This window comes from Dasypus novemcinctus, chromosome 9, assembly GCF_030445035.2.
Source record: "Dasypus novemcinctus isolate mDasNov1 chromosome 9, mDasNov1.1.hap2, whole genome shotgun sequence".
Lineage (NCBI taxonomy): Eukaryota > Metazoa > Chordata > Mammalia > Cingulata > Dasypodidae > Dasypus > Dasypus novemcinctus.
In genome coordinates this window covers 125,593,385-125,619,655 of record NC_080681.1, presented here as the reverse complement: position 1 = coordinate 125,619,655, position 26,271 = coordinate 125,593,385, and the positions used below count along the sequence as shown (strand labels likewise).

The following is a 26,271-nucleotide window of genomic DNA, read 5'->3' as shown; positions in this document are numbered from 1 at the left end:
GTCTCTGTTTACCCTGCCCCTTCCTATCTCGTGCTCCCCGCCCGGTCCTCACCCCCCCCCCATTTCCCAGAGCCCTTTGCTCCTTGTGGGAAATTGGCTGCCTGAATGTGTCCTCCTCATCCTCAGCGGCAGGAAGTCCTCCCTCCCTCACTTGGTGCCTGGAGCGGAGCAGGCACCTCAGAACGTCTGTTCAATGGAGCGGTCACTTCTGTTTCAGAAGCAGCTTCTTCCAGGAATTTATTTTTAAAAAGCACATTTTTTGACAGGCTTTAACGATGTAATTAATGTGATCTTCAACTAGCTGAATCACTATTGGTTCAAAAAAAAAAAAAACAGCATTCATTTTTGCCACTGTTAAGTCAATTGTTGGGACAAAAACAAATCCCAAATGCTAAATCTTTAACCAACTTTGGCTCAAAATAGTCATTTCATGATTAGCCTTTCTGTATGATTTGAATTTGCAATAGCAACATGAAGTTTAAAAATGTTATCTTTTTTACAGACCCTTTTTTACTTCTCTAAAACCATAAATTAGTATTTTCTTGTAGAGCCCTTTTAAAAACAGCCCACAAACACCCCACCCTGGCTGTGGTCCATGGGTGCATCCCACCCACAAATGGAAACATCTGCCCTCCAGGGGAAGGAGACGCCCACCTTGGCAGTCAGAGGCCCCTCATATCAAGAGTTTCCATCAGTGATATCTTCCACTTGAGAAGAAAATCAAAATTTGCTTCAGAAATAACCCCAGCTTGTTTTGAAGCATTTGGAAACCAGTTTCCAACTTCTATATTCCTAAATATGTTTATTTTTATTATAGAAAATTTTCATTGATTTCTATTAAATGTAATTATTTATTTTGTAAATTAACCCCAGGAGGGGATCATTTTCTTCTGTCCCAATTTTCTCTTTTTGTTAGCTGTCATTGAGGGGAAAAGATGACTCAATTAAATTATGGTATATTTGCAAAATGATACAGTAGTCAAAATGAATTCACTCTAGCTACATGCAACAAGATGAGTGAGTCTTATAAATATAATTTTGGGTAATTAAAGCAAGTCACAGGCGTCTACATAGAGCACACATAAAGCTCAAAAACAGGCAGCAAAACTACGTAACATAGTTTTAGGGCATATAATTATATGATAAATTACTATTTTTTTTAATAGCAAGGGAACGATAAAATTGCTAAGAGAAGTTGCCTGAGGATGGGGTGGGGAGTTAAGGCAGAAGACCAGGGAAGCAAGCAGGCACAGCTGGATGCCCGAGCACCGGAGGGAGCACGTTTCCTGGAAAGGGCCGGATGTTCAATGTTGTAGGCTTTGTGGTCTATAGCAACAACTTAAATCTGCCTTTGGAGGGCAAAAGTAGCCTTAGGCAATATGTTAAAAAAAATGAGTGTGGTTCTTTTCCAAGAGATCATGATTTATGGACACTGAAATTTGAATTTCATCTAATTCTGTGCATCGTGATGTATTATTCTTCTTTTGATTGTGTAAAAACTATTTAAAAATGTTTAATCCATTCTTAGCTCATGGGCTGCACAAAGAGATGGTGGGTCAGATTTGGTCCGCGGTAAAGTTTGACAACCTCCACTCTAGCACTCAGGCTGGGTCATGCTTTCACAGATGTTCCTTCTGTTATTGTGCTTTCTAATTTTGATACGTTCTTCAGGTACTAATTGGTGGGCATCAAATATTATTTAAATGTTTTTTTAGGAAAAATGTTAAGACCTGACTCAGAGGGGTGTCCGCCAGGGCAGAAGATGAGACGGCGGAGAGGACCACAGACCTCGCCAAGGCGCGTGGGCACGTTCAGATGCTCTTCCTGGAGGCCTGGGGCTTTTTGCACCCTTGACCCGACCTGGACGCTCTTGCCATTCTTTCTCTGGAAGTGGAGAAGGTCACTGTGCTCCATGACAGAACTGATGGAAATTTTGGCTGGGGCTTATCTCATTTTACAGCTTATAGCCACACACAAAAACACTGGATTAATTTTGATTGTAGTTTTATCTGAATCATTGAGCCTATATGATTACATTTTAAATATAATTCTCTTTGGATTTAAAAAAAAATTAGCCCATGCCTGTTGGTGGTAACTGAGAAAATGCCCTTTTACTAATACTACCAGCTCTGCCCATACTTAAGTTCTTTTAAAAGTGGCACATTTTTAAAGGCCAACGCATTGGCCCTTGGAAACAAACTTTGGGGGGTAATCCTGGGTATTATCTAGGATGTGCTTTTCACTTTAGAAGGACATGTAGAGCGATCACTTGTATTTCTTCTTCTTTTCAAGAGCATCCCAGTGGCTCTTTGGATTTCCTTGTCACAGCTCACATTCTCCTTCTTCTTCTTCTGGAAATCGGCAACTGCAGGCATCTTCCTCTTGGGCGGTTTGTACTGGTTTTATAAATGCTAAAAAATAATTTAAAAGATATTTACCTTTTGCTGTCTGCTTTAATCATTTAACATTTATTCTCTGTAAATCCCAGTCTCAAAACATCTCTAAGTAGCAAACATTCTCAACTTTAATTTTAACAAATTCATCCACAAAAAAGATCAGAGTAAATAGGAGTTTTCACTCAAGACCATTTAAGATTTTTTTTCCCTTTTACCAGATTTTCGTATGGATCCTTAAAGATTATTTTCTTTGTTTTTTAAGAAGAGCTAAAGAATCCTGAGGATGAATCACTACAGCATACAATACTAGCCACATTCCTAACATAACTGAGGTTCAGTTCGGCAGCACATATTTTAGTCTTCAGTGTTACTTCGATTAGACATTAGAGAAAGTTTCTTCAGAACTAAATGCTTATGGCGCCAAGATTTTAAAGTATTCCCACTACCTCCATCTATTGATAAGTGAAGAGTTGGTTTATAGAGTATGAAAACATGCATTAACTTCCAGGTTTTCTTTTATCTGTTCATGTGAAATATTTATGTTACTGCTGCGCAACTCTGGAATTTCAAGCAGATATTTCTTTACACCTAACAAAGCAAAAGGCCTTACCTCAACTTCAGATGCTTACTACTACTTTAAAAAAAGTAATAATAAACACCAATAACCGTATTATCTTACCAAAAAATATGACAAACCAGCAGACTTTCAAAAAATACTAATGGGATGTCTCTTGTCTTCGGAAAATAGTCTCAAGATTAATGTAACAGGGAAACGGACTTTGGCCCAGTGGTTAGGGCATCCGTCTACCACATAGAAGGTCCGAAGTTCAAACCCCGGGCCTCCTTGACCCGTGTGGAGCTGGCCCATGCGCAGTGCTGATGCGCGCAAGGAGTGCCGCGACCCGCAGGGGTGTCCCCCGCGTAGGGGAGCCCCACGCGCAAGGAGTGCACCCATAAGGAGAGCCGCCCAGCGCAAAGGAGGGAACAGCCTGCCGAGGAATGGCGCCGCCCACACTTCCTGTGCCGCTGACGACAACAGAAGCGGACAAAGAAACAAGACGCAGCAAAAAAAGACACAGAAAACAGACAACCGGGGGAGGGGAGGGGAATTAAATAAATAAAAAATAAATAAATAAATAAATCTTTAAAAAAAAAAAAAAAAGATTAATGTAACAACGGAGATCCACTTCCGGAAATATGGAATGGTGGTACTTTTTCCTATTCTTCCCGCTAAGTACAGCTAAAAGCTCTGGCTATTATAGGTAAAACAAACATAGGAAGATGCTGGCAGGTGGAGAGAAGAAGGCTGACTGGCTGAGGAGCTCAGGACCCAAGGAATCTCAGCCTGAGAACGGGAAAATCCCATGGGCGCACAGACACACACACACAAGCTCCAGAAAAGCCTGCCCTGTCTAGCCACAAGGGCAGAAAAGGGCAGCATAGCAGGACAGAGAACTGTTAGGCAGTCACCATCCACTCCACCCCAACACAGTGAAAATTGGCGCCCCACTCCCAAGCCTGCCAGCAAAGGCTACACGAAGAGGCTGGACTTTCACCCTCCTGGGGCTATCACAAGGCACCCCCTCCCTCACTGGGGGAGGGTCTGTGCAAGCCTGGAGCACAGCCAAGCCTCCCACCACAGCGAGGTCAGCGGAGGCCGCCTCAGCAGCATGCACGAGGTGCCCCTGCCTCCCCCCGCACGGCGGCAGCCAGCGGAGGCCCAGCCAGGCTCCTGAGCCCCCACACGTGCCAGCAGTGTCAAGGAGACTCTCACCCCCAGGAGGTCTAGCGTCGGACCTGCACTTCTGCCCCCACCAACAAGGCAGCAGTCTCCGTCCACCACCGGAGTGGTGCCAGCGGAAGTCTGAGGAAATGCAAGCTTGGATTCTGAGCCTCTTAATATAATACCACAAATGCCCAGCTTTCAGTGGAAAATCACTTGTCATGCTAAGAACCCGGACGATCTCAATTTGAATGAGAAATGGCAATCAACAGATGCCAGCACCTAGATGATAGAAATATCTGGCAAGATTTTAAAATAAATTGCTTCAATAAGCAATTAGGAAACAAATGAAAAAAATAGAAAGTTCAGAAAGAAAGAAAAAAATACAAAAAAGAACCAAGTGGAAATTTTAGAACTGAAAATTACAACGATAGAAAATTTTTAAATCATGAATTACTCTCCACTTCATCGGCCTCACCCAGGACAACTAACAAAAGGATGATGATGCACAATGCCCATCCCCAAAACCAGAGAGAATCTACAACTGTAAGCAAGACAGTTCCACCCATTGCCCGATGGGATCTAAGTCCCCACTCAATCAGAAACAGAGCAGGCATCACCATCCCCAAATCCTCGAGATCAAGGAATGAACAAACATAAGGGAGGGATGCAACTATGGACCAAAGTAGACTTTACTCTAGTAATGGAAGAACTTGTAACACTGATATAAAGACAGTGGTCACCAGAGGGTCTGAGGGGAGGAAGATGGAAAATAGGACTAACATGGGGCAATTGGGTGACACTGGAATTGTCCTGCGTGATATTGTAGTGATGGATACAGGCCATTCGTAATCATGCTTCAGTACGTGCGCATCAGTTGTAACAAATGTACCACACTAATGAAAGATGTTGTTAATGGGGGAAAGTGTGGGAGGGGAGGGGTGGGGTATATGGGAATCTCCTATATTTTCAATGTAGCACCAATATAATCTAAATCTTCCTTAAAAATAAAGGGAAAAAAACATCCAATGAATGAGCTCAACAACAGGATGGAGAGGACAGAGGAATGAATCATTACTCCATCTGAACAGAGAGACTGGGAAAAAAGTGAGCAGAGCCGCCGGGGTAGGTGGATCAAAAACAAAGATCTAATAGTCAAGTCCTTGGCATCTCAGCATGAGAGGAGAAAGGGAGTAGGGCTCAAAAGGTGTTGGCAGAAAGAATGTCTGAAAATTTCCCAAATTTGGAAGCATAAACATATGCTTTTTAAAAAAATCTAGGGAAGTGGACTTGGCCCAGTGGTTAGGGCGTCCGTCGACCACATGGGAGGTCCGCGGTTCAAACCCTGGGCCCCTTTGACCCGTGTGCAGCAGGCCCATGCACAGTGCTGATGCGTGCAAGGAGTGTCCTGCCACACAGGGGTGCCCCCGCGTAGGGGAGCCCCATGTGCAAGGAGTGTGCCCCGTAAGGAGAGCCGCCCAGTGTGAAAGAAAAGTGCAGCCTGCCCAGGAATGGTGCTGCACACACGGAGAGCTGACACAACAAGATGACGCAACAAAAAGAAACACAGATTCCCGTCCCGCTGACAACAACAGAAGCAAACAAAGAACACGCAGCCAATAGACACAGAGAACAGACAACTGGGGTGGTGGGGGAAGGAGAGAGAAATAAATAAATCTTAAAAAAAAAAAAATCTAATGAATGGGGAAGCAGCTGTGGCTCAATCAGATAAGCTCCCATCTACCATATGGGGGGCCCTGGGTCCATGTCCCAGTGCCTCCTTGTGAAGGCAGGCTTGCCCGCAGGCCATGGAGCACTGACTCAGCAAGGTGATGCAACAAAAAGAAGGGATACAAGCAAGAACACAGAGGAACCCGCAGCAAATGGACACAGAGCAGACAGCAAGCAAGCCGCAAGCAGGGAGGGGAAATAAAATAAATAAATACAGACAAGGAAGAACGCACAGCGAATGGACACAGAGAGCACACAGCATGCAAAAAGCCACGGGGAGTGGGGGGGATAAAAAAAAGTTTGAGTGATCCCCAATCAGGATAAACCCAAAGAAATTCCCGACAAGACAACCATAACCAACCTTCTGAGAACAAAAAACAGAAAAATCTTGAAGGCTGCTAGAGAGAAACGACATATAAGGGAAAACAACTCAAAGGTCAGTGGCATTCTCATCAGAAACTCTGCAGGCCAGAAGGACGTGGAACAGCATCTTTCAAGTGTGGACGAAAAGAACTGACTCCCCAGGTTTCCACGGCCAGTAAAAAGTAGCTTTCAGGATGAAGGGAAAATCCAACATTCTCACATGAAGGAACGCTACGAGATTTGCCACCAGCAGACCTACCCTAAAGAATCAAGTGGGAGGAATCATTCTATTTACTTTCAAGACTTCTAATATAGCTGTGAAAACCATGACCCTGTGGTGTTGGCAGAGGGATAAACATAGATCAGTGGAAAAGAGAGAACCCAGAAATGGCCCCCACTGTAAGCATAAATGAGAAACCTCAATAAATTAGACTCCATCAAAATGAAAAACTTTTTCTCTGTAGATGACCCACAGTGAAGAGGATGAAAAGACAAGCAGCAAATTGGGAGAAAATATTTGCAAACTACATAGCCGACAAAGGATTCATAAAGAATAAAGAACTCTCAAAGCTTAACAGTAAAATAACAAACAAATAATCTGATTAGAAAATGGACAAAGGATATAAAAGAACATTGCTCTGAAAAGGATAAAATGATAACAAATAAGCACATGAAAAAATGTTCAAACATCTATTAGAGCAACTAAAACAAAAAAGATGAAATACCAAATGCTGACAAGGATGCAGAGAAACTGGCTCTCTCATATGTTGCTGGTGGGAATGTAAAATGGTGCAGCCACTCTGGAAAAGAGTTTGGTGGTTTCTTTTCAAAACCAAGCATGCAATTACCATCTGACCCGGCAATTGCCATCCTGGGCATTTATCTTAGAAATATGAAAAGTATGTCTGCCCCAAACCTGTACATGATTATTCATAGCAGCTTTATAAACAACCAAAATGTCTCTGTACAGGTGACTGGTAAAATAAAGAGTGGTACAACCATGGAAAACTATTCAACAATAAAAAGGAATGAACTACTGATACACAACAACTTGAATGGACCACAAGGGCAGCATGCTGAGTGAAAAAAGCCAATCTCAAAAGGTCACATACTGGATGATTCCATTTATATATAGCAGTCTCAAAATGACAAAATTATAGAGATGGAAAACCGATGTGTGGTGGGGGGACGAGGAGGTGGGTATGACTATAAGGACAGCACAAGGGAGTCGTTTGTGGTGAGAGAATAGTTCTGAGTTTTGATTGTGCTGGTGTTTACACCAGTCTCCACCTGGGATAAAATCACATAGAACTATACACACACAATGTGCCAAGGCCAGTGTCCTGGTGTGACACTGTGCTGTAGCTACTTACACTATACCCCAGGCAGAGGACAGGAGAACTCGCTGTACTATCTTTGCAGCTTCTGTGAATCTATAATTATTTCAGAATAAAAAGTTTTTGAAAATGACCTAAACATTTAAAAATGGATTACAGATCCACTGCAACTCACTCATTACTCATGAATACATCTGGAAAGCATTTTACTAAGAACTTGGTCATAGTTTGGGATGGAGTGGGAGGGACGGTTCTTTAAATCACAGGCTTAAATGCGAAGCTTAGAGGCTTAACTTAGATGCGAGGTTTAGAAGTCAAAGAGAAGAAAGTACACGCCCCAGAGTGGGGAAAGATGTTTGTGGCACATGAACAACAGACTAACGAACTCCTATAAGTTAATAAGAAAAAGACAGATAACCCATCAGAAAAATGCTGAAAAGCCTGCTCAGGTACTTTGCAAAAGAAGAAATCCAAATGACCAATATAATAGCTATAGGTATTCAATCTCACTAATAATCAAGGAAATGCAAATTAAAACCATAAGAAGATACCACTACCCACCCATCAAATAAATAAAAATTAAGAAGTCTGATAGTAACAAATATTTACAGGAATTTGGAGCAAAAGATACTCTCATGTGTTCTGCTGAGGCACCAAATCATTCTGGAAAATAGTTTGGTATATCTATTAAGGATCAGTATACACATTCTTTGTGTCCCAGCACTTTTATTCCTAGGTCAAAAAAAAAATTAAACAAAAAATAAAGCAATGTGTTCATACGTACTGGGCTACATGGACAAAAATATTCATACATCATTGTCTGAAAGTCTTAAACTAAAAGCTACACAAATGTTCACTCAATATTAGAATGGATAAATAAGCTGTGAGATAGTTGCTCAATAGAATACCATACAGCAATGAAAATCAACTAAGATAAACTCAACACAAGGATGAAGTTTAAAGATACAATGTTGGGAGAAGCAGATGTGGCTCAAGTGATTCAGCTCCTGCCCACTACATGGGAGGTCCTGGGTTCGGTTCCCGGTGCCTCCTAAAGCAGATGAGCAAGACAGCAAGCTGATGTGATGAGCTGGAGCAACAAGAGACATAAGAGCAAAAACTTAATGAGAGACACAACAAAGCAGGGAGCAGAGGTGGCTCAAGCGATTAGGCATCGGTTCCCGAAGCCTCCTAAACAGAAGATCGGCACACAACAAATAGACACAGCAAATGCGAACAAGGGGGTGTGGAGAAATAAATACATAAAATAAGTCTTTTAAAAAAAAGAGATACAATCTTGGGGGAAGCAGATGTAGTTCAGTGGTTGAGCACCTGCTTCCCACGTACAAGGTCCTGGGTTCCATCCCCAGTACCTCCTAAAAAAAAAAAGATACAATGTTGGGCAAAAGGAGATAGATACAGAAGAATACACTCTACGTGATTACACTTGTATGAAATTCAAAACCAGCCAAATTAGACTTTGTTTGGGGAGGAAAACTATAAAGAAGAGCAAGGAAGTGGCTACCATAAAGACCCGATGTGGTTAGCCCTCGTGGGGAGGGAGGGGCTGTTCCCTGGAAGGGCACATGCAGAGCTTCTGGGGAGCAGATGGGGTCTACTTCTGGACCTGAGTTGGGTTATTTAGGCATTTCAGTTACAATTTGTTAAACTTTACATTTTTTTGCTTCTTTGTAAATTTCACAATGTAAAAAGTTTGTTAATCTTGCTTTAAAAGGAAGCTTTAAACAAATTAGTGTATTGCATCTTTATATCAGACCTTTTAATGCTTTTCCACGTATATTTTAACAACCTCCAAAGAGCCACTTGCCAGTCTGTGTTTGAAATTTTACACTCTTACTCTTGGAAAGTGCTTCCAACATACGAGTCCTTCTTAGAGCCTGTTATCTATAATTCTATCATCTACAGAGACAAAGAACAGGTCACACCCATCTATAAACTTGTTCGAATCAGTATTACCAGGCTTCATTTGATGAATGCTGACTCTATCCAGCACCAACTGGGTGCTCTATAGAAAGAGTATCTTGTTTCATGAATGAAAGGATTAAACCCATTGTGGAAGTTTTTCATTTAATTCAGACTGGCGTTTTAATAATCCATTTTGCTAAACCTACTAAAGACTCCCCCCCTCGCTCTCTATTCCTTGTTCCAGTTGCAGGTTTAAGGTCATTTATTAGCCAGAAGAGGCAGTACTGGGTAGTGCAGAGATTATTTTGTGATTCCTCTTTGCCAGTGTCCTGTATGCACAAAACTGGCTTAAAACGCCCGTACACAGACTTATCCAAGCCTGTGGCACACTCGGCTTGTTTTTCTAGGCTTCTTGGACTGCGTTCTGCCGTGGCCAGGGATCCTCGACCCCAGCCCTGCTGACACCGGGGCCAGGCGATTCCTCGTGGTGGCAGCTGCCCTGCGCGGTGCAGATGTGGCGACGTGCCTGGCCTCCACCCTCTAAATGCCAGTGGCAACCCCTCAGTCGTGACAACCAAAAACGTCTCCAGACATTGCCAGGTGTCTCCTGGGGCGCAAAATTGCCCCTCGGCGAGACCTTCCATGGTATACTAACCCAGTTCCAATAACTTTTTTAAAAAACTTAACTTTTCCTTCCTACCGTACAAAGCCTTGCCCCAAAAGAATTTGTATGCAATACTTTTCCGGTAGTCTTACGTTGTTTGAATATATACAGGAGTTTCTCTCGGCCCCGTTTAGCAAGAAAGACGTGGAACCCGAAGGTCAGTATCATGACCAGTGCAGTGGCCAGCATCAGCGCGAGCCAGAAGGTGACGAACTGCAGGCGGTGACCTTGGAAAAAAAAAGAAAGAGTGAAAGAAGTGGTGCCTGCAGAAGCCATGCCAACGCGCTTACGTTATGTTCCTATTTGTGAGCCCCTAAAGAGTGGGGACGTGGTACCTGGGCATCTCTAGCCTAAACTTAACAAACTTGCTCACATGTTGAGGAAACTTTTACAGCATTGTGTAATTTTCCTAGAGACCCACAATAATGAAGGGCATTTGGCCTTTCTAACATAGAAAATGTTATCACACACGGGAAGGCCTCTTCTGGCCTGGGAATGTTTAAGAATGAGATATGAGGGAAACGGACTTTGGCCCAGTGGTTAGGGCGTCCGTCTACCATATGGGAGGTCCGCGGTTCAAACCCCGGGCCTCCTTGACCCGTGTGGAGCTGGCCATGCGCAGTGCTGATGCGCGCAAGGAATGCCGTGCCACGCAAGGGTGTCCCCCGCGTGGGGGAGCCCCACGCGCAAGGAGTGCGCCCGTGAGGAGAGCCGCCCAGCGCGAAAAGAAAGAGCAGCCTGCCCAGGAATGGCGCCGCCCACACTTCCCATGCCGCTGACGACAACAGAAGCGGACAAAGAAACAAGACGCAGCAAATAGACACCAAGAACAGACAACCAGGGGAGGGGGGGAAATTAAATAAATAAATAAATCTTTAAAAAAAGAAAGAAAGAAAAAAAAAGAATGAGATATGAGATATCTGGGAAGCGGTTGTGGCTCAACTGATAGAGCGTCTGCCTACCATATAGGAGGTCCAGGGTTCAGTGCCCAGGGTCTCCTGACTCATGTGGTGAGTTGACTCATGCAAGGAGTGCTGTGCCACGCAAGGATGTTCCCCGCATAGGGATGTCCCACGCGCAAGGAGTGTGCCCTGCAAGGAAAGCCACCCCACGTGAAAAAAGTGCAGCCCACCCAGGAGTGGTGCCCCACAAATGGAGAGCTGACGCAGCAAGATGACACAACAACAAAAAAACAACACAGTTTCCGGGTGCCGCATGACAAGAATGCAAGCAGACACAGAAGAACACACAGTGAATGGACACAGAGAGCAGACAATGGGGGGAGGAGGGGAGGAGAGAGAAATAAATAAAATAAACCTTTAAAAAAAAAAAAGAATGATATTTGCCCGTGGCAATGGAGGCTGGGGGGCGGTCTGCTGGCAGTTAGGCGCAGCCACCAGACCTCCTTCAGCGGCTCTTCCAAGCTACCATCAACAAAGAGGCAGTGTCTGCGTTGGTCAAGTCGCACCTTGTCCTGCATCCTAATGTGTATCTTGGACAGACGCCTGAGGAAAACCGGGGTAGATTGCACCCAGGGAGAAAGGAGGAAGACTTTTGGAGGCAGAGATGTGAGCCAAGACACTGATGAGTTAGAGACCCCCGGGGATAGCTACGACAGAGTCGCTTTGATTTCACAGCAACAAACAAGCTACCTGGCTCTCTCACAGGCACGGCAACGGTGCTCAACGTTGTGCTGGGAGGAAAATCTGACGAAGCCGGTCCACACACCACATCCCTCTCCTGCGTGCCGTTCACGAGGACAGACTTTCCATCTGCAGAACAGCTTGGACCGCCAAAAGGAAAGCGTTCCGATCATTAATGCAGGCACAGATATCCCCACGTAAAAGGCACTGCCATTTTCACCCAGCAGAGGCTGGCGATAGCGATCTGTGGGCCTGGGTGCACAGGCAGTGCAAAAAGCATTCGAAAGCCTCTGCCTGGCGCTCGGGCTTCCTCCAGCTGCCCTCGCTTTCTAGGTGCTCCTCAGTCCACTCCGCTCCACCCACCTAACTGGGTTCTAACTTCTTCCCGGGCCGGGGAAGCTTCCTGCCGCATGGCAGCTTTTGCCCCTGAGCTTCAAATCGTATCTGAACGCCTTGGCATAGAGTTGGAGCTGGCATGGGATGGGGCTTGAGCGCCTGGCTCTGCAGCTTGGCAGAATGACCACGGGCAAGTGGGGAGCTCTCTCTAAGCCTCCGTTTTCTCATCTGCAAGGTAAGGGCTGTGGCCAAGAGCAAGTGAGTGAGCCCCAGTGATGCCCCTGAGCATGTCTCGTAGCGCTCGATGAGGGGCAGCTGTCATCGTCGTCGTCATTGTCGTCATCGTCATGCCTTTTCCCTTGTCCCATTGCCTATCAAAAGCCCACCCATCCTTCAAAGCCCAGTTCAAACCCCATTCTCCCGTGCACACTCACTTGACTACTCTGAATTATTTATATCAAAAGACCTCTTGTGAAAAAAAATCCTATTTATTCAGCAGTTTTGTAAAATGGAATAAAAATGAATGACTAGAAAATGGAATGAACACAGAACAAACGCATGCAAAACACAGGCCCAAATTTTTATCATCAGCGTCAACGGACAAAAATAGCTGGCAGCGGCCTTCAAAGTTGCTAAACGCTCATTCTCCCGTCAGAACCGCCCTGGCCATGGACGGCCCGCTCGCCGGTCAAGGACAGCACCTGTCCACAGACTGCGCTTGGAGTCGCTCTGGTCGAGGTCACAACGCAGCAGCGCATCCTCCCTTACGCTGCTGGTTCTCTACTACGTGGGGCACCCTCGTCTGCCCCCTGCGTGCCAAGGTTTGGAAGGCAGGGAATGTCCTTTACCTTCCCTCTCTCAGGCTCAGTCCTGGCGCTGAGCACTTGAGGATGAAATGACTAATGAGGGATGAAGAGGGAAGGGCAGAGAAGAGCACCCAGAGCAAAGAGCAACCACGCTCCCCAGGAAAATCTGATCCATGTGCTCTTGGCTTGTTCCTGGAGAAAATGCCAGTTTGCGTACTGGGTCGCTATCGCCTTGCACTATCCCCACGTTATTAATATGTTATTATGTGTCCACCCTTGATAGGTATAAAAAAACTCCAGAGGGAGTGGATGCAGCTCGGTGGTTGAGCGCCTGCTTCCAAAGTACAAGGTCCTGGGTTGAATCCCTGCTACCTCCTAAAAAAGAAAAAAACGAAAACTCCCCAGATAACATTCCTTGTCTTCAAAAATGTTTAACATAGATTCTTTATTTTTTTAAGCAACAGGAAATTAACATTATACGTACTCTGTCCAGGGTCGACAGATGCCATGTTTCTCATCATTAAACGTCCCAAAGCGACAGTCTTTGCAACCTTACATCAAAAATAAATAATTAAAAAGGAAGCACTTCCAGCATTTCCTAATTTTCCCAGTGGTGAGCATGATATAGTTGTCACCTTAATACAACCTACACAGATTGCTCAGTGAAGCTGACGGAAAGGAGACCCTAAGATTACTAAAGTGTTTAACTGTATAGCGCACTGAATGGGAGTAAAATGTTAGCAAATGCACGGCCCTGGTGACTAACGATGCTCCAGTTTCAAATTAGAACTTGACTCAGTATCCGTTACCTGTGACTTTAAGGTTCTACGGATCTATTTTTTGTTTGTTTGTTTACTTTATATTCAAAGATCAATTCATCAAGAGACCATACGAAACTAAACACCTATGTACCCAATAAGAGAGCTTCAAAATACTTAAAATGAAATTGACAGAATTGCCTGCAGAAATGGACAAACACACAATCAGAGGCAATGACTGATAGACAGGTAGACAGAAGAGCTGTAGGAATGTACACTAATCACTCTAGTGCAAATGCCCTCGTCTTGTCTGCATTTCCCCCCAGTAGGGGGCAGACACCAGGTCTCGCTCACCCAGGCCATCTCCTGGGAGGTCTAGAGAACAGACTTACAGTGGTTGAAGGACAGCACACCTACCCTTTTTGGTTAATTCTTGACCTTGTCTACAATCTGGCTCGCACACAGCGCATCCTGCCCTCAAGCAGTGGAATCCAGACACACACTCGCACTCGGCGTTGCTGGTGGGGGAGCACGCCTTCTTGGTCTTGAAAACACCTACCAAGGTACCCCCACATTAGATTACACTTGAACTCTGAATTCAGGAAGTACATTTTTATTAGGAAATTCTGCAATCAAAATCATGCTCATGGGGGGGTTGGGGGGTATATGGGGACCTCGTATTTTCTGAATGTAATAAAACAATAAATAAATTTAAAAATAAATTAATTAAATTTTTAAAAAGCCATGCTCACTTGATGTATAATGTCCCTAATGACCTTAGAGTAGACCATTCACTTTGAAATCTCCAGAAAAGACATGTTATATTTCACCCATTGAAAACTTCTCTCTTGCCAAATACAAGTTTCCTCTACTATTTGAAAAGCTCAATCCACAAATAACTGCCATTGGAGTCCATTGTTTTACTGGACCAGCCCGAGGTTAGAGTAACCACAGGCTGGTCCAGTGGTTATGGCACTTAAGCTATGGCACTTAAGACCTGTGACAGAGGTCAGTACGACAGGGAATAAAATCATATCCCGATGAAGACTACAACCTTTAAATCCTACCTTCACATTGCCTGCATATGTTGCAGGCCTTTAGCCCACCAGTGCTGGAGAAACTGTTCAACGGACAGGGAGTGCAGGTCTGATTCTTGTTTTTCTCGCAGAAGGTACCTGAGAAGGTTAGACAATGTTCATGTTTGACAATGTTCAGTCATCACGCAAAGTATTATGGGGTTTACAAGAAAATCAGAATATGCAAGATTATTCGTGTTGGAGATTTGGATCCAAAAGGTATCAGGAATGAAAGAAAGAGAAAAAGGAGAGTAAAAGAAAGAGAAAGAGAGAGAGGGAGAGAGGGAGGGGGAGAGAGAGAGAGAGAGAGTGAGAGAGAGAGGGAGGGAGGGAGGGAGAGAGAGAGGGAGGGAGAGAGAGAGAAAAGAAAGAAAGAGAGAAAGAAAGAGAGAAAGAAAGAGAGAGAAAGAAAGAGAAAGAGGAAGAACAAGAAAGCTGGGATCAGAGGGTCTGCGAGTAAAGACTCATCAGACAACTTTATTGTTTGCAAGGGGCTTTCTAAATACCCCAGTCTGCATGACAACAAGCAGCAACATGCAGTTAACTAGTAGCATTACTTATAGTTTAAGGAATTCAAAAAATCTTATCTCAAGTTGCAAAGTCTAGGTGTTCTATTTACTACAAAAGGTATGTGCTCATCTTTCCTTTCAGCCTTGAACAGCTTCATCCTGTTTGTCGGGAACTCTTAACTACCTCATTCCTTAGGGTGCAAGCATAGCCATGGAAACAGCACAGTCTCTCCTTGTGAGACCACTGTGCCTCAGTTTCCAACAATTGGTTTTCTAGAGGCCACAGTGATAGACTTTATTTTCTTGGTGGAGTTTTTAAAGTTGTGCATTTGCAAGATTGCCTTTTGCATAATCACAGAATTAGAAATAACAAAATACAGATATTATAACAAATAAATCAACGGAAAGAAAAATATGGTCCTTTACCTACTGAATAAAACAGAATGATTTCTATTGATTGGTGAGAAACTGGACTGGATCCAGGAGGCGATCAGTGTCATGATTGCTATACCAAAATTTACAAGGGTCTCAATCTCCCTACTGGGTTAAGCCCCCACCACTTGCTTATTGCCTGCTGTGCTCCTAGAACACAGGAATTCACACCCACTAGAAACATTTGTGGGGGTCTTGCCATGTGCCACAGACTGTTTTAAATTCTTCATATGATCCGCCCAGGAATACTGTGAGATGATTTCTCCTATTGTCCCCACAACTAGTTTGTAGCATTCAATACATATTTGTAAAGGAATAAATAAAAGACAATTAAAAGGAAGCCCATTTTCCCTGGCTATGAGACTAACTGAACCATATTTTTTAGCAGAACAGATTCAGAGCACACATTGATTCGGTGCTTACCAGCTGGACAGCGGCTACAGGAATCCTGCATCGATCTTGTCCTCTCCAAATTCATAACCAACAACACAGTTGCCACCATGTTGTAATAGCCATTTCCCATGATGAAATCTCGCAAAGGGAAGATACTGGCAAGGCAGATTTCAAAAGAATTTTAATTACATTAGCTGATTCCACGAGTGTCACTCTACAATAAGGAAACATTTAAAATAATGAAGTTACTTCTTCTTCCATAATTACCTACCTTCCAACCATTACCTGTATAATTCCACAAGACGTTAACTCAGGGCTTTTCAGGAACAATTAATAATAGAGTATTATGGAAAAGGCAGGAAATTCAGGAGAGCCTCTTCCCTTTGGGTAGATATGGGAACTTCTACAAGAAGACAAGTGTGACTACGTATGTAGCTTTGTGCAGGTTTGTCAAAATTGACAAAATCCAACATGCTCTGCCAAAATGCAGAAATAACAATAGCAAGAACTTTTGGGGACTTTCATAGACAGCATTAGCATCCGGATTTCAACAATGCCTGCAGCTTGCTGCCTCTGAAATACACTCCCCATTCATCTGATGGTTCAGCTCAATGAGAAGACATCTCATTATTACTATTCTCCCCTCCGCTAGAACTCGCGTGTGGAAGGTTTCAACACATCATTGCTTAAATGTTGGAACACCTCCCAGCCCAATTCATCGTCCTAATTTCTAAAAGGTAGACATGGATTTGTCCCCTCTTGAGAACTGAAGCTCATATGGTCACAAGACTGAGGATTAAAAAGGATTTTTAAATCAGCTTCCTGATCTTTATCTAATGGGTTATTGAATAGATGTGATCATAAAGCAGAAGAGAAAAAAAGGTCCAGAAATATGCAAAGGGAACAGAGAGCCTATCCTCTGCCACCTCAGTTCCCTCCTGCCCGCCCCCCCAGGTGAACAAACCTCGCGGCCTCGGGGCTGGTGAATGGGGCTGGTGATCTTTCCGCTCCGTGATCTTCGCAGCAGTGAGGGCTCTGCAGCTAGAGGAGGCTGCAGGTTAGAGCAGGCAGCTTGAGTGACTCAGTCGGGGGTGGGGCCTCGTGGGAAATCCCCACCTTAAGTCTGTAGGGTAAGGCATTTGAGACTTGCTGACCCCAAAATTCCCTAGACTCCTTGTCCCCCCCTTGTTAATGGCACTGTAGACCATTTCTTAGAAGCAGCTCTCCACTCTTAGGACATATTGCCAAGGGAAAGGCATTTGTCCCTTAAAGTAGTTCTCCAGGTCAGAGTTTATCACGTGTCCAGAACATGTGTGACATTTGGGGGATGGAACCAACTTGGAAATCTAGATTAGCATTTTTTGCCATTCACTTTTCCTTAATTCCCTCATAATAACGATGCTATAGCTATGGCATATTGAATGCTACCAGGCCCCAGATAGGCACTTTTAACTAATACAATTCCCAAAACAATCCTAGGCATTGTATTCTTATTACTGGAGCATCATTATGTAAACGAGGAACTTGAGGCTTGAGTCTAGTCGGAGAGGAGGTGGGACCGGGAGTCGGAGTTAGAACCCAAGCCTGCCTGGTGCCTGTTTACTTGGTTCCTTGCTGCAGGGGTGAGACTGGGGAAGAAAGAAGGGGACGTGGAGGGGAATGGAGAGGAGGGGGGCAGGGGGTATATGTGCCTGGATGACATTTTGAGTAAAGTGGAGACTGATGTGAGCTTTTCAGAAAACCATGATTTCAAAATTATTTTTTTAAAAGAAGATAAAGAAGGAGGAAGGGGGTGAGGGAGAGGGAAGAGGGATGGGGGAGGAGAAGGAGGAGAGAGAGACAGAAGAAGAAGGAAGAGGAGAAGGAAGAGGAGAAAAAGAAAAAGAGGAGGGGGAGAGGAGCAGAAGGAAAAGGAGGAGGAAGAGGGCAAGAAGAAGAAAAAAGAAAGAGAAGAGCAGGGAAACGAAGAAGGAGAAGAACAAAAAGAAGGAGGAAGAGGGGAGTTCTCTGGAGACTCAGATGAACCTGGCCAGCGCTGAGGGTCTAGGGGCCGCAGGAAGACAACCAGGGGAACTTTGGCTGGGGGTGGGGTGTGTGGGGAAAAGGATGACAGCAACAATAGTTTTGACAAAAACAGATGAGCTTTCTGTTAGGACCCAAAAAGTAAAGAACTGTTTCTCCACAGGAGAAATGGAGGCTTGGTCTTGAATTGGGGGACAAGACAAGAGAAGAGAGCGGACAAATACTAAGTATCTCCTCTGTGCTAAACACTTTACCTGTTATTTAATCCTTCCAGTAATAACTGTACAAGATGGTTATTGTGGGAAGTGGATTTGGCTCAACAGATAGGGCGTCCACCTACCACATGGGAGGTCCAGGGTTCAAACTCTGGGCCTCCTGACTGGTATGGTGAGCTGGCCCACGCACAGTGCTGATGCGCGCAAGGAATGCCCTGCCATGCAGGGGTGTCCCCTGCGTAGGGGAGCCACACACACAAGGAGTGCGCCCTGAAGAAGAGCTGCCCAGTGCAAAAAAAAGTTCAACCTGCCCGGGAGCGGCACCGCACACACTGAGAGCTGACGCAGCAAGATGACGCAACAAAAAGAGACACAGATTCCAGGTGCCACTGACGAGAATACAAGCGGACACAGAAGGACACACAGCGAATGGACACAGAGAGCAGGCAACTGGCGGTGGGGCAGGGAAGGGGAGAGAAAAAAAAAGATGGTTATTGTTGTCCCCAGTGTATTCTCATCATCACCATTTTACAGACAAACAAATGAAGCTTTGCTCAAAGAGGTCAAGGTAACTGGTAACCAGGGAAGTGGGGCTAACATTTAAGCCCTGGTTTGACTCCAAAACTTCTGCAGCCACAAAATGCATCCATCCTTCCTTGGGAAGCTTATCAGAGTGTTGGTTACGTGAAAGCATAGGAGATTTGGCCTCTCCCTCCTCTGGCTCTCCTGCCTCCAGAGTGTGCCTTTCTCCCATGCCTGCTGCCCCATCACCCGTGACTCCTGTGGAAGCAGAAGGAGTGCCAAGGGTTCTGTCTGCTTGTCCTAGCTCTCTCCCTTGATAGCTCTGTGACCTTGGGCAGGTTAATTGACCTCTCTGCTCTTCTGTTTCTTCATATGTCATCCTTACAGACTTTGGAAATGGAGCTCTCCATAAACATTAGTTCAGTTCCTTGGGGGGCTGTCAAGTCTACTTTTTCCTCTTATAACTGCTCTCTCCTCTCCATCCTCACACCACTACCTTAGATTCCGACCTTCTAAAGAAGACCCTTATCATGTCACCATGCTCCTTTAAAATGTTCGGTGGTTCCCTGTTGCTCACAAAATAAAACCTCAACTCTATAATGTCTGATCCGAGGACCTTCAGATCCTGAAGTCATCTTTTTTTTACTGTGACATAATTCACATACCATGAACTTCACTACTGTAACATGTACAGTTCAATGGTTTTAACTACACTCACTGTATCTAATCACTACGTTCTAATTCCAGAACATTCCTATCTCCACAAACCCCAAAAGAAACCTCATACCTCTTAGCGATCTGTCCCAGTTCCTCCTTGCGCCCGTTCTTGGCAGCCACAAATCTGCTGTTTCTTTGGATTTGCCTATTTTGGATATCTTATATAAATGGAATCATATAACACGTGGCCCTTTGTGCCTGGCTTCTTTCACTTAGCGTAATGTTTCCAAGGTTCATCATGTGTCAGAATTTCATTCCTTTCTATGACTGCATAATATTCCATTGTATGGCTAGACCCCATTTTGTTTATCCATTCGTCCATTGATGGATTATTTGGGTTGTTTCCACATTTTGGCTCTTATGAATAATGCAATGAATATTTGCATGCATGTTTTTGGGTGGACATATCTTTTCATATACTTAGGAGTGGAGTTGCTGGGTCATATGATAATTCTATGTTTAACTTTTTGAGGAATTGTCAAACTGATTTCCACAGTGGTGGCACCATTTTACATTCCTACCACCAATGCACATTTCTCTGCATCTTTGTCAATACTTGTTACTTTCCGGAGTTTTTGAAAGAACGATAGTCATCCCAGTCAGTATAAAGTGCTATTATGGTTTTGATTTGCTACCCTTACCCCAATTTTGTCATACCCCCATGGAATGGGAGCGGAAAGACATAACCCAGTGGTTAAGAGCCCAGGCTTTGCTGCCAGACTGACCACATAAACTTGGGCAAATTTCCTAACTTCCCTAAGTCTCAATATTTTTCAACATACTTTATGAATTTAGTAACATTTTAAAATGGAGTTAATAATGGTACCTCATCCTCTTTTAGTGAGGATTAAAGCAGACAATGAGCATGAAGTACCGAGCTCAGTGTCTGGCACACAGTGTTCAAAAGAAGAAAAATAGTAACTCTAATTAAGAACCTCACTGTTTTGAAATTTTCCTTATCTCACCTCTCACTCTCTGGTGGAAGAAGCACTTATCATCGGTTAAGCAACCACAGGGCAAGTAGCAACAGAAAAGCAGGAAAAGGTATGGACCATCTACAAGGTTTATTCCCAAATTCTGAGGCCATCTGGGAGTTATCGTTCCTATGTGGATTGTGGGGGAAGCCCCCCCGCACCAATTCAGAAGAGTTGACTGAAGGTAGAGGTGTCAAACCAGAAAAATGTGGCCTCCTAACACTTTCAAAGTCACAGTCTAACCTACCAGCCTCCTCATTGATGTGTTGTACTATGTGCTTTATGTTATAACAATGACATTTTGACTATATTTTCATTTAACTAAATGCTATGTACTAATCTGCGTTTTGAATAGTGGGCAGAAATACTACCACCTCTTTAAGTGATGTATCTCATTTCCCAGCACAGCTATTAGCTCACTTTAACAAGCTGGGCCTGTGGCATAAAAGTCTTTACTGAGATAAAAGATTCTCAAGATTAGTTTTGCCAGCCTATGGTTAAGCAAAGTCAGCCACTTCAGAATCTTGCCACTGAAAGTTATGCTCAGCTTTATTCAGGTGTTTAAAGAGTTTTGAATATTCTTGTTACTGCATTCTTGTTTCATAAAATCATCGTAGTAAGCTAAGGCAGATTATAGTTACCCAAATGGGCATATATCTAAGCTGGCAAAAGGTGTCATACTCCTTTTGTATGACTTTCATTTGCTTTAAAATGTGTATCACATTGCTTTATTCATTTTAGCCTTCTAATCTTTCCAATGCAACAAAAAATTCATCTCTTCCTTAAAGTCTTTCCAAACCCAATCAGAAACGATCAACAGAACATCAACACTTTAGCAGAATTACCAGTAATATTTATTTCATCATGTTCTAAACTAAAACAAGGAATAGATTTTGTTTGGTTTTGGTTAAGAGTGACTCTAATCTTGAATATCTCAAAGGAGCTTTGAGGCTAAAGAGCATGAAGGCTCAACTACTGTGAATAAAAGTTAGCTTCCTAGAAAATATTTTCCTGCCTTCCAGGGCACATCTTAGAAGCAATGTAATCCATGGGCTATTTGCTGGTTATCCTGCTTAACTTCCCAAAGGATCCAGTCTTTCAAGATCTAGTGTCAGGAAGCGGACTTGGCCCAATGGATAGGGCATCCGCCTACCACATGGGAGTCCAAGGTTCAAACCCCGGGCCTCCTTGACCCTTGTGGAGCTGACCCGTGTGCAGTGTTGATGCACGCAAGGAGTGCCGTGCCACGCAGGGGTGTCCCCCACATAGGGGAGCCCCACGTGCAAGGACTGCTCCCCGTAAGGAGAGCCGCCCAGCACGAAAGAAAGTGCAGCCTGACCAGGAATGGCGCCACACACGGAGAGCTGACACAACAAGATGATGCAACAAAAAGAAACACAGATTCCCATGCCGCTGATAAGGATAGAAGCAGTCACAGAAGAACACACAGCAAATGGACACAGAGAGCAGACAACTTGGGGGGGGGGGAAGGGGAGAGAAATAAATTGTTGGAAATTGAGGCACAGTGGCCTCTCAAGGAGAGACGTGCTGTTTCCATGCTAGTGCTGTCTCTATGGCTACACTTGCAACCTAAGGAATGTGGTAATTAAGAGTTCCCCGTAAATGGAATGAAGCTGTTAAAGGCTGAAAGACAAGATGAGCACATATCTTTCGTAGTGAATAGAACACTTAGACTTTTTACCTGGAGATAAGATTTTTTAAAATTCCTTAGACTGTGGGTAATGCTGATAGTTAATACGTGTTACTGCTTGATGACACGTAGGCTATGTGTCTATGCTTATTGGCACTTAGGCTACGTATGCCTGCTTCTTGGCATGTACACTGGGGTATACAGAGAGCCCCTTGTAAGCAATAAAGTTGTCTGAAGAGTTATTACTCACAGACCCCCGATCCCAGCTCTCTCGTTCTTTCTCTTTGTTTCCTTCTCCCTTTTCTCTTTCTTTCATTCCTGATACCATCTTCGGGTCCAAATCTCCAACATCTGGCGCCCAACGTGGGGCCCAAAGAAGTTAGTGAGTCTTCCAAATCAGTATCGGGAATGGCAGAAAAGACCTCATCGAAGGTCATGTGATGTCCAAAGCAGTGTGACTTGAGTCTTCTTTTTTAGTAACATTTTCCACAAAGTCCTCAGGTTATGGGTAATCAAACGGGACGTGTGGAAGCATATTCACAAGCATTAGGAACTTTACTGAAAGTTAATGGGGTGGGTGCCTGTAAAAAGCTATGAATTACTAGAATTGTTAGCTTTAATATACAAAAGCATTGTTGCTGGCTTCAGCCTCAGGGGCATAATGTTTTAAATTTGAAACAGTGGAGATGTGTAATGAAAGCTTTACGGAGAGCATATCAAAAAAGGGAATTCATTCCATTATCAGTGTGGGCCATATGCCACCAATAGCGGCACCTTTAGATCCTTTACAGTCTGAAGAAGGAGAGAAAGATGAAATTACTATTTTTCCTAAGCCCATAAGTAAATTTGAAATGAAAGAAAGTAAATTGGAACAAGAACAGGAGCTTGAGGTGCTCAGTATAGTCTTACAGAGTAGTAATCCAAAAATGTGTGTTAACTGTCTGTCTAAACTGCTAAATAAGAGCTTAGCTACATTTATGCTGCTCAAGTTATCTTCACTGATTGCTGATAACTAATAAAAATGTTTCCAAGCACAAGCTTGCATGTTACAGGCAACATGGATTCCAGAAGAAATCTTAAAAAGTACAATCTAAAGGGAAAACGGACTTGGCCCAGTGGTTAGGGCGTCCGTCTACCAAATGGGAGGTCCGCGGTTCAAACCCCGGGCCTCCTTGACCTGTGTGGAGCTGGCCCATGTGCAGTGCTGATGCGCTCAAGGAGTGCCCTGCCACGCAGGGGTGTCCCCCGTGTAGGGAAGCCCCACGGGCAAGGAGTGTGCCCCGTAAGGAGAGCCGCCCAGCATGAAAGAAAGTGCAGCCTGCCCAGGAATGGCGCCGCCCACACTTCCTGTGCTGCTGACGACAACAGAAGTGGACAAAGAAACAAGATGCAGCAAATAGACACAGAGAACAGACCGGGGGGGGGGATTAAATAAATAAATAAATCTTTTAAAAAAAAAAGTACAATCTAAGATGTGATATAACGGAGAACTTAAAAGCAGCTATACCAAGAAAGTAAGAATTATGAGTCAATTGTGAACTGTATGTTTCTGTTAATGTGTTGTAATTGTTTTGTGTTTGTCTGTTCAATGTCAGTGTATATTTTGATACCTCCGGATGGTGATATAAATTAATAAGTAAAAATTTTTTAAAAGAGCTCTATTAAAATGGCCAAAATTTAAATAAGTGCTTATATTAATACATAAGTTTAAATGTTGATAAGATATCTACAATGATAAAAATTTTAAGTCTTGGTTAACAAAATTACTATAAGTCTTTTCATAAAAAATGGTTCTTGCCTAGATTGAAATGAATAGTTTATTTTTCTTCTCAGGATAAAATGAAGGATGTAAAACTTAAATGAATACTGAAGGTTAAAAGTTTGTGGGAATGCTGACTGAAATTTAATAAGTTTTTTCTAAAAGGTGTGTTTTGTCCTAAAATAGGATGGCTAATTTTCATAAACTATTGGAACCTAAATGCATGTGGCAAGTTGTAGAAGGTATTGTGGTAACTTTAAGCAAGGGAATGTGTTCTCTCAAGGTAAAATTTCTCTTAAAATTATAAATAATTATAAGAAGTTTAATGAAGCCTTGTTTAAATTAAGGTATTTAAATGGAAATTCCAAAAATTTATCATTAAACAAAACCTGAATTGATAATAATAATAATAAAAGGTAATTTTATAACAGGAAAACTTGTTGGTGGCCAGCCTCCCCTGCCAATTTGCTTCTAGGGAACTGTTTCTAGTATTACATGCTACTAAGTATTTAAAGTGAAGAAAAGTTAATTATTTTAACAAGCTTGTTTAGTGTTGATGGCAATTACATGTTGTAAGAAGTTTGCCTGCTAACTTAGTATGTGGAATATATAGAATGTGTTTTTATTATTAAAAATAATAGTAATAATGTTATCCTAAGATAAAATGATTGATTATTGGGAAAGAGAGTGTGGAACAAAACCTGAATGAATACTAAAAGTGTAGAAGGTTCGTGGAAAAGAAATTTTTATGATTAAAGTTAAATAAAATTTGATGGGTCCGTCTATAAAGTTTTAAAAGGTTTAGTATCAAGTAGTATACTAATGCAAAGATAAAAACTTTGTCCTTTCTCAAAGTCTCTCAAGTCATTAGTCTGTTTTAGTAAGTTTCCTGAATAATAGTATACAAAGAAAGTCTGTTTTATCAAAACAGCTTCTTGTGCTTTAATCTCATCATTTCCTCAGTGTTTGAAGAAGAAAGGGTCTTATCTCTTTTAAAGGAAAATAATGTTCAAACCTGCTTTCTAAAAATCAAATCCTGAAAAGTAGCTTTTTGTTCCAAACTAATTACAAGAGATTTGTTCTTTGACCTTGAAAGAAAAATTAAAGTAACAGTTAAGTTCATTTAATATGTTATAAGTTAAGTAGAGAATGTTTAACAGTGTTATAAAATTAACAAAAATTTTAACCCCCTGTTAATTAAGTTGTGTGAGTAAAAGTTTCAAATGAATACTTAAGAGCGTATAAATTTACCAATATTTCAGCATAATATTAAACAGAAGTACAATGTGGTTAATTATGGTTTTAATTATTATAAAAAGATATGTGTCACAGAAACAACCTCTTATCATAAATCGAAATAACAACATTGTAGTATGCAGCAGTCACAAATATTGCTAATTTGTTGCAAGAAATTAATGTCCAGCTATGTCACTATCACTTTGTTTTAAAACATGCTAAGACTTTCTTTAGTATTTCCTTAGGCAAGTCCAGCCAGCCTGCATTCGCCTACCTATGGAAAACCCAAAAATGGACTTTTGCAGTGCTTCCCCAAGGCTGTGTGCATAGCCCAACCATCTGTCCAGGCATGGTGATAATAATCTACCTGCATAGAAAAAATGGGTGGCTGAAACTCTACTGATGACATTGTTAACCAGTAATCCTTTTTTCAGAATGAAAAGAAACATCAGAGACACTATCTTAAGAGCCTGAACTAAGCAAACAATTGGGACAGGCTGCAGGGTCCCTGCCGCTCTATCAAATTCTTCAATTATGTTTAGTTTCGTAAAACAAAACTATAACCTGCTGTAATTGATAAAGTACAATGTTTTCTCATGTTAATGTAGTTTGTAATATTGTTGGAATACTGAAAATCTTTCATCTCTCACTTAGTCTCAAATGTTAAAACCATTGTATGTATTAATTGGGAAAGGTCCTTCATGGAAGTAGGAAAACCTCAAGCACGCTGCTTTAAATAATAATAAAAGGAAGGTAAATTGTGGACATTAACTTAGCCTGTGAATTGGATGTAGCAAGCAACCATATTGGCTTTGGGTAGAGTTTGTGGCAAAAGCAAAATTCTAAACAAGTACCCCTTGGGTTTTAATCACAGTTCTGAAAAGAGGCCAAAAGTACAATATAAAAAGGCAATTGTGTGCAGCATAGGAGGTCCTGCTAAAAGTGAAAGACTTAACTCAATAGTGTCTGGTCACCCTAAAGACTGCCATCCCTATCCAGGAGTAGATTGCAAATACTAAAAGCAAGACAGAAATGATGAACTGTTGTAAATCACCCTCAAATCGATGAAAAAACACCGGGAT

General features: G+C 42.8%; 1 protein-coding gene across 2 annotated transcripts in view; it reads right to left on the bottom strand.

Annotated features, from left to right (window-relative positions):
- Window positions 1–1,016: 1,016 nt before the first annotated feature.
- TNFRSF9 (TNF receptor superfamily member 9) overlaps window positions 1,017–26,271 on the bottom strand; it is a 33,955-nt gene continuing 8,700 nt past the window's right edge. The window contains exons 4-11 of one of the 2 annotated variants that reach the window (XM_058304488.1): window positions 17,058–17,134; window positions 16,124–16,248; window positions 14,751–14,858; window positions 14,101–14,238; window positions 13,410–13,476; window positions 11,793–11,923; window positions 10,233–10,367; window positions 1,017–2,411 (exon numbers count right to left, since the gene is read on the bottom strand). In XM_058304488.1, coding sequence (XP_058160471.1) covers window positions 2,323–2,411; window positions 10,233–10,367; window positions 11,793–11,923; window positions 13,410–13,476; window positions 14,101–14,238; window positions 14,751–14,858; window positions 16,124–16,248; window positions 17,058–17,134 — 870 coding nt within the window. In that variant the 3' untranslated portion in view covers window positions 1,017–2,322. Of the gene's footprint in view, window positions 2,412–10,232; window positions 10,368–11,792; window positions 11,924–13,409; window positions 13,477–14,100; window positions 14,239–14,750; window positions 14,859–16,123; window positions 16,249–17,057; window positions 17,145–26,271 lie in introns of both variants that reach the window. The other variant, XM_058304490.2, reaches the window with a different exon arrangement.